The sequence below is a fragment of the Ambystoma mexicanum genome, chromosome 8, assembly GCF_040938575.1.
Source record: "Ambystoma mexicanum isolate Mex_15411 chromosome 8, UKY_AmexF1_1, whole genome shotgun sequence".
NCBI lineage: Eukaryota > Metazoa > Chordata > Amphibia > Caudata > Ambystomatidae > Ambystoma > Ambystoma mexicanum.
Genome location: NC_090929.1, coordinates 776,565,780 through 776,579,186, shown reverse-complemented (window position 1 = coordinate 776,579,186; position 13,407 = coordinate 776,565,780). Strand labels below are relative to the sequence as shown.

Here is a 13,407-nt window from a genome sequence, read left to right as displayed (position 1 = left end):
GGCTCCCGAGGCTCAAGGTGGATAAACCCTCATGGATGGAGGAAAAACATCTAAAGTGCCGACAAGAATCGTACATCACCCCCTTACTCGTATGCAGCTGAAGCGTGCTGAAGAAGTATCTGAAGGAACTTCACCTGTGTCTTGGAACCGCTGTGCCGAGGGAACCACAACAGCGGGGAGCAATCAAGTAAGGAAATTTAAAACTCATTCTTCTCCTGCCGCACGCACAATATCATTGCCGCGCGTGTCACTGGAAGACACGAGCATTTGTGCTAGAGACATGCGAACCACGCATGCTGTTGTCTCTTGCGTAAATCGAACGTACAGTGAGCCAGACTGTTGCCTTTCTAGCGATAGCCAATTGAGCTTCAAAAAAACAGTTTCTGCTAGTGTTTCTAATAGTTCTGCTTGCAGAAATGAAGAAGGGGGCTCTTGTGATAATGAAGTATGGAGAGAGGGTAATGGTGTCCCACTAAGCAACATGAATACGAGTGCAAGATATCTTCCTGAGAGTGGTGCACAAGCGCTGGGGGAATCCGCATGTGTAGATAATGTTGCCAGCTCTGATGGTATTCCACTCCCCTGCCTACAATCTGTTGACTTGGCAGGGCTTTCATGCCTGCCGGGAGATGAAGAACCAGCTGTCGATATGCGGGGTCCAATGAACCGCAAATCGCAATGACTAACCTCGGAAGCTACTGGTTCATGGCTTGAATGTATTTCTGATACCACTTCCCTGATAACTATGATCTCCCATACTGAGAGCCCTTCACTGCCCTCCAAGTCTTGTGTCACTCACCCACTGCCAGACGCCACCAGCCCCTCGTCCCCCAATAAAACTTCCTCCAATGTGGAGAAAAGAGCTCACGCCAATGAGGCACCATTAAGTAACTTGACTGAAATTATGACAGAAGCAGAGGAACGAGGCATTAGAGAAGCGAAACGCAATTATCCTTCTTCTAAATGTATCAACCCCAATGCCTTGAAAACTCTTTACGAAGAAAAAAACAATTCCCTGGCCATAGCAAACAAACTCCTCTTAGATCTGACAAAAATGAACAGCTCACTGAATGCCAAATCAACATCAAACGACAGTGATCAAATTAGTGGACTGACCACCATTGAAACCCGTCCTATGGCAAATGAGCTGGAGGTTAATGTACGATCCAGTAGCGAATGGCCAAGGGGTCCTAGAAAAAGAAGACGAATGGCTTCTAGTGCATCTCCCCCCATTCCATGCTCCCAAAATAGAAACCAACGGAACCGAATTTCTTTGTATCAAACCTCTCCAGTGACACCGAGAGGTTACACAAAAACCATTTCAAGGATACCCACATCTTTATGTAATGAGGAGCTGTCCGACTTTTCATCTTTGGACGAATCGCTGAATGCCTCTCCTATTAGACAACAGCCTCCCAAAGGGAAATCACTCAACTACAGAAAATCTGCCTCCCAAACATTGAAAGATCTCAAGCTGCAAAACATAGTGAAGGAAGCCTTAAACGATCTTAGACCGTTTGTTTTGTCCTCACTGACCATAGCCATGGCTCCAATGCTCAAACTGTACGAACAATTGAATGATAATGTTAAAGACCTATCTACACTTGCAGCATTGACAAACTCTAAACTGGCAACAGCAGAATTATCGCACAATGGAGGAAATCCCAAAATACAGGATTATATCAAAAAATTTGAATCCTTAACTAAGGATCTTGCAGATCAGAAACGCTCAAACGTTGATGAGAAACGCCTATTGTTTGAAATAACATTGGAAGCGTTAAGCCTGCTGAAACAGGCCCAACCTCCAAGGAGAATGTACGATGAGTCCCAGCGAGCCTCACGGGACTCTGAGACGGCTCCACTAATTGCATCCTCAACAATGAATGGACGAGAGGAGCCTAATACCTCTAGTTCTCAAATAATGCAGATGATTGGGAGTAGTCCACAGAGGATTTCCCTGGGTGATGAAAGAGCTACGAGCAAGGGAGACAATCCTTTGGACGTGTCTCATTCAGATTCGTCACAGAAGCCGCCATCGACTATCTGGGCTGCAGATGTCGCTAATCGTATGAAAGACAAAAACCTCATATCATCTCATATCGAGCAAACAGAAACCCCAATGAAATCCCCCTCAGGTATTCTATCTACTCAACCTGAAAACAACCTGTTGGATGTAAGTATTTCAGTGCCAACCACGTCTGCTAACACTGAAGGAATTACTGGACTTTCAGAACATGAAGTAAACCGCTGTTCTGAAACAAAAGATAAAACCTATGAAATATTCCAAAAAGCACATATTGCCGACGTTAAAAAACTGCAGGAAAATAAAACAAAGAACCAAAAATGCAAACGAAAAGGTAATAATATGGGATCAAGGAAATTTTTAAGAAATCTAAAATCAGTTAATGTATTCGTCAATACAGAAAAAGCAAATGAACCATCTAAAAATACCAATACAGAGGTCCAGCAAAAGTGCCCGGACGTTTCTGAACCGACAATTGTAACAGATGAAAGTGTCGAAATTGTTGACCAAGAGCTCTTAAACTTATCTATTTATGATGATGTGACAACTGACGAAATAAACGATGGGGAGTCTGCACACAAAATCACAAGCCCTGAGGCCTTGGCAAAAATTGACCGGCCAAACTCTACGAATGGGGCTCCCAGAGTCAGCAACGGGCGAGTTTGCGAACTAATACCCCCGCCAACAGAAGTGATCGTGTTGTCCCCTACTGAGACCTTTAACAAATTTGAAACTATGGCAGAAAAAAGAAGACGTCTGGGAGCTCGAGAAGAAGCCCCAAAATCTGGAATTGAAAATAGCTTGGCTTGTTGGAATGATCATAGTAAAACGCAGGCTGAAGAACTTGTCAAACAAAAACTTAATATGACAGACACGTTTCGCACAACTCAGCCCATCCTGCAGGATCCCAAAACAACCACAACATCAAATGTGGCTAAAAAAAACCAACGAAGCACGCAACAAAACTTTATCAAAAAAAAGACAAATTGGCAAAATCTGCGAAGTACATGCTAATACTGGAAAGAATATTGGACACTAAAGATGGCCTAACTTTGAACCGAAACAATGTCCTTAGACTTTTACATCATGTTCCTGGACTCCGGTCAATCGAGTCCAACGACATTCAAACAGTGGCCTTTATCAATGATCATCAGAACGACAAAGTTGCCCTGCATATAAATTCAAGACTTGTCTGTGATTCACTCCTAAAATCAGTCTCGTTCCTGCTATCTTTAGGCTTTGATATCCATGAGGTTTTCCAAAACAAAACTGCCGATTCTAGCTCCACAAAGGCAACGGTAGCGTCTTCAGCCCACAAGGTTACCTTTGGAAACAATGATTATCCAAATCCCCTCTCTAAATCTGCCTTCAAGACATCGAACAACAAGCCACAAATCAATAAGGAATTAAACAGCCTCCCACAGGAAGGAAAATTTTGTAACATGGAAGAAAACATCAAAATTACAATTTCTGGATCAAATCCTGCAGTTGTAAGCGAGCAAAACATTGAATCACACATTCTGGATAATAAGAACACGACAAAAAATTGGAATTGGTTAGCTGGCGTTCTGGGAGGGCAATCTAGTTAACGCCACCAGGGACATTGTAGTCCCCACATGAATGTCCTCTCATGGAACACCCGAGGATTCATGCATTTATTTAAGGAATCAAAAATAAATCCATTGAATCAAACAGTGATTTGTCTGCAGGAAACGTGGCTGACTCTGTGCCCATTATCAGATGAGTATGAAATAGTTATGAATCCAGCCATAGCCAGAAAAAAAGGTCGTCCATCAGCTGGTTTAATAACAATGGTGAAATAAAATTCGGGTTGGACAGTGAAAAGTGACTGTAACTACACTCCTTACATCCAACATACAATTGCAGAGGCTACTTCAATGAATTCCGGGAAAAAAATCCAACTCAATATAATTAATTTATACTGGCACCATAAAGAAGCCGGTATACACAAATTCATGAACACAGTACTGGATCTAATTGATGTGATTAACAGCGAGCAACAAGTACCCAACATAATCTGCTGCGGCGATTTCAACCTATCATGCTTGAGGAACGTGCAAGATTCTGCAGCAACAACCACAAGGCAAAAGTTGGCAGAAAAGTGGTGCTCGGCCCTACAAGAAAGAAACATAACAATGGCAAATGGGAACACTAGTGGAGACATTCCAGCACAAACAACATGGAAAAGCGGAAAGGCCTCCTCCACTATAGACTACTTCTTTATTTCTGACAATCTGAGCCAACGAGCTGTGGAACTAACGATACTAGAAGATCCAAACAGTGATCATAGTAAATTAATACTCACTCTGCTTTCCCCGATTGTAGCGAAACCAAACATCTGGAGGAATCAGGTCGAAGTGGAATCTAATAGAACTCGCCTGAAAATAAAGCCATCTGAGGTGAAGTAGATTACAGATTTATACTACAACCTCATAACAAACTCAACAGACGTTAACCCTGAATACACTGCTGTATTAGAACAGTTTATGACCAGTCATAATGGTTCAAAAAGACCGGACTTTGCTCCTAAACACTGTTATAACCATGAAATTGCAGTAAGAAAGAGGCAACTAAGAAAAGAGCTAAGACATCAAGCACAACTTAATATCGATCAACGACAGCTTGCAAAAAAAGCCTCTATGCAGAAATACAAAAACTGACTAATTTCGCACAAAACCATCCAATATCAACAAGATAGCGAAGTCATGTTAGCGACGATCAGTAATAAGAAGTCAGCCGACTTTTGGAACCTGATCAACAACATGAACTGTCAACAAAGCGCAATCCAGACAAACATGGTCCCACAAGCGGAATGGGTTACTCATTTCAATTCGGTTTACAGAAAAAGCAGCTCAACAACTGAACCGAAATTTACGAAGCTGACCAAGTGGGATTTACGGTTCGACAAGGAGAGCATAGCACAAAGCATCCTACAAGCTTCTTCCTCAAGAGCACCGGGTCCCGATGGACTTACCAACCATCTAATAAAACTAAACCCAGAGGACTGGTCTGATTTCCTCATGCTACTGTTCACACAGATCACAGAAGAAGCCACTATACCATCTAGCTGGAAATCAGCAATTATAATCCCAATCTTCAAGAAAGGAAACAGAGCAGATCCGAAAAACTATAGACCCATAGCATTACTAGATGTCCTAGGAAAAATCTTTGCTACCCAACTACAAATTCAACTAATGAAATGGATTGAATCTACAAAACATCTAGACCTCCGACAAACTGGTTTTGTCCGAGGTGTTGGCTGTGGCCTAAACCTGCTACTGTTGAACATTTTGAAAATGGAAACTATAAGAGCAAACAAAAAAATCTATCTTGCATTTGTGGACTTATGCCAGGCATTCGACAGTATTGACCGGGAATTATTATGGAAGAAAATGGCGACCTGGAACTGTCCTCTCACTCTACTCTTGGCTATTAAAGCACTTCACACCGACACAGTGATAAGGGTGAGACTGAACCAACAAGGACTCCTCTCTGAACCTATAAATACTTATAGAGGAGTTAAACAGGGTTGCCCACTTGCTGCCATAATATTCAATCTGTTCATCTCAGACCTGGGGGCTGCCTTTGCAAATATTAATGCCTTTGCTCCAAAAATAAACGGAAACGAAGTAAATTGGTTCCTGTATGCGGACGACCTAGTCCTTCTAGATTTAACACCAATAGGACTGCAACGGAAATTGCAGATTCTTAATCAATATGTCACGCAAAATGGATTAGTTGTGAACTCTAAAAAATCTGTAATCCTAACTCTGCAAGATCTTCAAAAAAACAAAAAGAGAGAGGGCCTGAAAAAATTTAAATGGAGAATTGGGAAAGAGGACTTACAATGTGTTGACCAGACCATATACCTTGGCATGTGCATTAGCTCAAGCATCAACGAATCTCCTTGGGTTGCGACAACAAAAGATAAATGCAAACAACTAACAGCACAGGCCTGTATACTTAATAAGAAATTCGGTAAACATTCATTAAAACCTGTCATGGACTTCTACAAAATGAAATTCATTCCGGCAATCACACATGGAGCTAATAGTGCCCTGGGATGTCCAGACACGCTATGGTCATCGCTTGAACATCAATTCTGGACCAAAGTTTTGCGCCTTCCAATGGGTGTACCAACAGCTTGCATAAGATACGAGCTAAGTCTCTTGTCAATCAATGCAATTGTCACCTGGACCACACTAAATGAATTTAGAAAAATAACCTCTGAGTCAACTGCCCCCCAATACCAGATTTTAACAAGTGCAGACACAGGTTCGACAAACTGTATTCTGTCCCAATGGATAACACGCTGCGATACCATCCTCAGTGATCTATGCACTAACAGAGAGCTACTCCATATGAACCCCGTTAAAGTAAAATCACTATTATGGCAGCAAGACTGGATTGACACAGGCGACATAAGAGGAACTCACAGAATCATGAAAATATGCCCAGCCGAAGCAAGAAAATTAAATGACCCTCAATCCTACTTGCTTAAGTTTCCAGACAATGCCCGCAGACTCCTTTACATGAAATTCCGTTTGAACCAATTCCCAACGAGAGAAATGCTGGCAATTCGACAAAAAGATGGAGCTCGAATATTGACCTGTCGCTTATGCGGGGAGGCAAATGAAACATTGAAACATCTTGTTTTGTACTGCAATCAATTGCGACAGGAACGATCTATTCATTTGAGAAAATATATTGTGGCAAGACCAACCCTATCTGCTGAGGATTGGTGGGTTATGATGCATCCAGACGTGGAACGCAGTCTAACAATCGAACTGACTTTCCTTCTTGAAAAGATGATCGGAAAGTTAGAAAAACATGAAAACGACACCAAAATCACCATAAACTCTGCTTGAATATGAGCAACCTAAGCGTGCCTACTGCAAACGTTCCCTACTCAGATTGATGCATCTCCCTTTGCCTTCTTCCAGTTTATCTGTCGATCCTTGCCCTTATACTCCGATTGGAGCTCTCTCTGTAAATCTCTTTCTGTAAATCCTTCTCTGTAAATCTCTTTCTTCGAGAATGAACATTTCTAATGTTATGTTCCCTTCTTTTTATTTTCTTGAGACTTTCTTTTCTTTCCCTTTCATCTTCATCATTTTTTAAAGGTTTGTAACAAACCAATAAAAAAAAAAAAAAAAAAAAAAATTATGAAGCCTGTACAAGCTCACATAAGCTTAAGACCAGCACAAAAATGTTAAGTTAAATTCAAAGGGTGGCAATGGTTACCCGTTTTACGAACAAGGATTTCCCTTTAGGCTTTACGTATGAGATGATGATAAGGCCTACTGTCTCAATGAGCTACTACAAGCACTGAATATTATATTTATTCATTCACTGGTGCATAGCAGAATGTCACTTACGTCATGCTGGCTCATGTCCAATTTTCCCACTGTTGCTCTCACTTACTATTTTCGTGCTGTGTTTAGTCTTAATATATTCAATACTCTTATTGCGCCTGCTTTCCTCTTTGACTTCAATGATCTAACTTTGTACACCCCACCCAGTACTTAACTACACCTTCTTCCCTGCTTCTGCCTCACACTGTCTCTGCTTTATATGAATGAGAGAAGCATTTTAACAGCTTGCGTTTTTGTATTAATGTGATTTTCTTCTTTTTTGACAGAATGCAAGACGAAAGTGTAGAAGCTTCTACTTCCATTTCCCAACTTCTGAGAGAGAGTTATTTAGCTAAAAGTGCAATACATAATGGAAACGGCGACAAAAGCAGATGTGATTCCTTCAATCCTCAAAGTCATGCCAACTCTGTGGGTCTGTCCGAAGTGTCAAAACCTCAAGATGATTTATCTGATCTCTCTGCCTTTTTGAACCAAGAAGAGTTAGACAAAAGTGTGAACTTAGCAATACAAGAAATTCACCGAAGTCCACATGAAACTCAGCAAAATGAGGCCCAGAAATCTACAAGCAACCCGACAGATGAAGTTAACAAAGTGCTTAAAAATGTGCCAAGCAAACCAGTTCCTCATTTAGTCCATGAACCAGCATCTGCTGAGAAAGGTCATAACCCTGAGATGCCTAAATTGTATCAAGACCACATCATAAAATCTACCAAGGTTTGTAAGGAAAGCTCCAAGGAACTGATCAAAGATCACAGTTTTAGCGGATATGAAAAGGAATCAAAGAAGGAGTTCATGAATAAAGCAGCAGATTTTATTGAGGAACTTTCTTCACTTTTCAAAACACATAATTCCAAAAGGATAAGACCAAAAACATGCAAAAAGAACAGAAGCAAACGTGTATCGAACAGTGGTTCATCTGAAGGCTGTATATCTGAATATGCAAATATGTCAGAAACCAGAGAAAGACATCATGCTCCAATACCAGATCAAGTAGCAGGGGAAGTAGAGGCCCCAATGAAGGAAGATACAAACCTCGAAAATCAGACACAATTAAAAACTTTGGATGCTTCATCCGAAGCAGTTATAAATCAGCCACCCAACTTCACTCAAAAACTTAGGAGTAGAGAGATCCAAGAAGGATCAAGGGTACAGCTGGATTGTACCGTTCTAGGATTTCCTGTACCTGATGTCAGGTGAGAATATTGAACTTTACACATTTTAGCTTTCACTTTTTACCTGCAAACGTTTCCTTTCCCTAATACATTTTCATATGTAAATACATCCTTGAAATATTTGACAATCTGATATTTGAGGGTTTCTCAAACGTGTTAGCTTGTTTTAAATGTGTCAATCAAATTTTGGAAATTGGATTTTTGTCTAGTTTTTCATATGCGGAACAAGCACATTCATGAAGCCATTTTTATTGCATGATGCTGGTTAGCAACAAGGAAACATGCAGAGTCATTGACAAGTCATGCTGCAGTAGTAGGTAGGCAATCCTCCTGTGATCTATCTAGTAGTCACCTGTCTCTGGATCCTTTGTGGCGAAATATAAGAAATACCACTTGCATGGAAAATAGGTGATACAAACAATGCATTTTGAAGAATTGATACTTCACTCTTAGTCCCAGCAAGAATAGCTAGAAGAGGCTGCACAATTAGAGGTTTGTTGATATGGGTTGCAACTCAACACCACATCCGTGTAATGGAACATAAGTAACATAATTTACATATTCAGTGGCTCAAACTATCTGTGTACTGTAAACTTTCAGGGTCTATAATTCGGATATTGCATCTTTCGAGGTTTCTGTTACAAAGCATCCTTCGAGCAATCTTGTTAACAATAAAATACAAAATAATGATACAAAGGAACATTTGATCAGATGTATATTAGGTTATTTTAATGTTGCACTAGAATTTCAAAATTAAATAAAGGTGAGTGGTATTCAGCAACCAAACATTTTTAAAAGACTTCTAATAGGGAGGGTACCTTCCTGAAGAACTGTCCTGTGAAGTAAGGTCTCTGCCATTTAAAAAATAAAAAACAGTTTTATTGGAGCAGCATTCGTGTTTGTCTATCTGTCATGTGTTTTACCTATAGGCCTGCATCCTGGCATACAGAAGGTTAATCTCTTTTTCCCAGTTCCGTACAATGACTTCACTCTCTAAGGTCAGTGTATTGGCCATCTCTGGCAGTGTTCCTTTTAGAGAGCAAATCAGCACCCTGTGACATCAGGAGATGTGGGAGTGTTTAGGGTGGCTAATGTGCTGACTAATGTGCTCTGACATATTGTAGGAAGCCATTTTTACATGGGGGGGGGCTAATTCTGCAAGAAAATGGGCAAACAAGGCTAAGAACAAAGGTTCTTGTTAGTGAGGAGTCCCACACAACTATGTCTCAGCTTTTTTTCATAATCTCTACAGTAACCGTCGCCTTTAGATATGGGAGGAGGCCCCTAACATACAGCTGCATACTGTTTTTTATGCTTCACTCATATTGCTTTTGCAACAGATAACTCAAAGAATTGTGGGGGATAATAACATTGTATTTGTGATCATATATAAATAGTTGATGTACCTAAAATTAACTTTGATTTCTAGTATTCAGTGCCAGGTTGTATTACTAGGTTACAAGTTCGAAGGTTTTTTACCAAAAGGCGCTTGGTTTCATATAAATGAGTTAGTATAAATGAATTGCTGACTAACTACAATGTCCGAGTCTCCTGCCACCTCATTAATTGCTGCCAGTTGGAGACACTATATCATGTTTCACATTTATATTTTGGTTGTGTGCACATTTGGCACTATAATGTTTCATGCACATGTTGCCCCTTACCATGTTATTTGACATCATACTAAGGTAAGAACTCTAGTCCTTTGTGACCCTCTCATGCCCCTCAAAGTTGTAGGGTCTGTTTTCATGATTTGCTTGACTGGAGGAAGACAAGTAGTTGCATAGGCATTCATTGCAGATTGGAGTGAACAGTATGATTGGACATTTGTGAACTGATATAAACTAAACTAGTCCATTGCTAAAGATCTAATCATGTATGCCAGAGTGTAGGGTGATCACGAGCCACTTTAAGTTGATTTAGATGATGCAGCAACTAGCCTAGAGTATGTAGAGAGACACTGTTTCAGACTGGATTAAGTTAATGGTCATTGAGCCTCTCCAGGTACACTAACTAGGGGAACATATATTAAATGGGTGAAAGGGTCTTGAGGACCCCTTATCCACCTATGATGTTTTGTTAATACGCTTACTCCAGTGTGCCATACAGAAAAATCTATCAAAAGCAACACAAGGCAAGATGAGGATTGTTTATTGATTTAAAGTGTTCTAGCTAAAGTCCCAAGAAAAAGAATAATCATGACAACTGAAATTGCCAATGCAAAAGTCACATATATATATATAATTTTTCAATAGAAAGGAACGTAGGTTTTCATGCTTTAATAACAAGGATCTGCAGGGCTTTTGAAGTACTTGCAGCTCTATTGCATCTCAGGAGCAGCTTTGAAAATCAATATTACTCATGATTTACACTGCACTGTACTGGATGAAACATTGAACATATAGTTTACATATCTGGATGTATTAGAAGTTATTTATTCTTTGAAACCACTTGAAAACTCTGGTCCTGATGAGATACCCATTGATCTATAAGAGCCTTTTGTCAATAGGATAATTAATCAATTCGAACTATGCTTTTACCCCCACTCCTCTTTGCCCCTAGCACTAGCCACCTTGGCTTAATAGTAGTTCGCCTACCCCAGTGAGCCCCCCCCGCCCTCTTGCACTTCTCCCTCTGCCCACCTAACCCCCTAGCACTTGCACGGTAGGATTGTCACAAGGCCAATATAACTGTCTCTTTGTTCTTGTTCTTGTTTTCTTATGATATCCCATGCCCCCCACACCTGCTTCTTGTCTGTCTTGTGGCACCTGGAAACACTTGTGTACAGGTGCTATACAAATGCCCATAAATAAAATAAACACATCAAATTTAACAGCACTTTCTGGGTAATTACATAATGGAATCCCACCTTGATTTATTAGGGCAGATATTTGGTAAGCTGTTCTGATCTTCATTTAGACAGATATTGAAGGAAAAATGTTACTTTCTTCTGCTCAGTCAGGCTCTAAACAAGGCTGGGGAACCTCAGTATTTTCAAGATATTTATGTCACAAGAAATTAACTTGTTTGCTGCATTTATTGATTTGAGAGGTTCATTTGACTCTGTCAACCCCTCCAGTTGCTGGTTGACACTTAGCGACCTAGACATCAACACGGGAATTTACAAACTGATCACCTTGCTATATTACAGTCATTCCACCTGTGTCAGATATGCTAAGCAAGCAGTGGCAATGCCAATAGTTTGGTCTTCTGTGTAGGCATGGGCAAGGCTCTTGCCAGACACTGCCGTAGTGGTACTAAGTGGCCATTGGTGGTAGAAGGTGCAGAATGGTGCAAAAACATGGGCATCTAAGAGCAAATGCCTAATACTTATACACAAGCCAAAACTATTGGCTTTGCCAAAGCTTGTTTTATACAGGACGTAGTGCACATTTTCTGCCACCATGATGCTGTCTCTTGTACTTTGCCAGGAGGTTCTCTCCTGCTGATTTTAAGCTCCTTCTAGGGTGGTAAGGTTTGAGGAGAACGTTTAAGGGTGTGTGCCCTTTGCTGTGGATCATCCGATGGGTCTGACAAAGAAGTTTGAGAATAATTCTCAATTATACAAGAAGCCACCAGAGGGATTTTAGGTGAGGATAGGTAGGGTCACATACGTTGCGACCCAATGTAATGTTGAAGCACAGTTTTTTATGAGTCTTTCCTGCTGGAATGGCTATTTGTCCAGGCCTACATATGTTCAATATCACGTTAGTTCAATTGTGACAGGAGCAGAGCTCTGTCAGTTGAATCATCTGAATAATTCCATGGTAGGGATTGATTTTACAAAGCATGTGGGATTGAATGTGAGCCTCAACAGAAACATCATCGATCTGAGAGGGGAGGGACATCTCCACAAATGCTTAGGCTTTTTATATTCTTTGACGGGCCAAAGAATCAGGCCACTTGAAAGGAAGGGCCGAATACGAGGGAGCGCCATAAAGGAAAATGTTCATTATACTGGCTTCTAGGTAAATATTATTTTCTGTCACTAGCTCTGTAACAGTTTATAAAACAATTTGTAATTGTTCTGTGGGTGGAAGGATTACTGGTCAGGTTAAAGGCAATTTAAGTGTTCACTGCATATATTGCAAATTTAGGTGAGAATTGATTGAGTAGAGAAGGTAACAGATCAGTATAGGTGTTGAACAGATAGGTATTTAGAACTGGATGCCTCACTTTTACTAGAGTGGTGAGCTCTGAGAAAAGGGCAGAGTCAGCTCAGCACCTGCACTCCCTTAATGAGGGGTGGGGTACATGATCAATATTAAATAGCCTTGTCAGGTGGCCAATGCTGGATGTACCAAAGACTGAAAAGAACTGTTTAGAGTCGTTTTATTTAAACACATGTCTGTCAAAAGGAAATGAAAATAAAAAAGAACCATGAATCTCACAGTGGGTGTGATAATGTCTCACCTTCCTATGTAGTTTTTGTGGACTTCTAAGGGGTTCCTAAATCCTTTAATCATCTATAGCAGTCTCCACCCTCCTCAGTGAGGCCCGGCACCTCTGTCTGATAATTCTATGAGGATTGTGATTGACTAGCCTGTCCGTGTGCACCTGGGCTGGCTTTTGCACAGTTTAATATTTGCTTAAACTATTTTGTTCAGATGATACTTTACTTGTTTCCATTGGCCTGGAATCTGTTTGGCATGTGCCTAGTACCTTTTATTATTCACCATTGTTTTACTGACCTATTTGGCTTGTGGCTAAATCATAGATTGTTTCACTATTTGGTAGCCTTTTCTGGCTTTGAGACGGACTGAGCTAAAGAGAGTGAACCATTAGTGATAGAAAATGTGCCATGGCCAACTTTGTG

The 13,407-nt window shown here is 40.6% G+C and overlaps 1 protein-coding gene across 1 annotated transcript in view; it reads left to right on the top strand.

The window, feature by feature from the left end:
• MYPN (myopalladin) overlaps positions 1 to 13,407 on the top strand; it is a 1,604,598-nt gene that overhangs the window by 52,999 nt on the left and 1,538,192 nt on the right. The window contains exon 2 of the mRNA XM_069610599.1: positions 7,686 to 8,612. Coding sequence (XP_069466700.1) covers positions 7,687 to 8,612 — 926 coding nt within the window. The 5' untranslated portion in view covers position 7,686. The remainder of the gene's footprint in view (positions 1 to 7,685; positions 8,613 to 13,407) is intronic.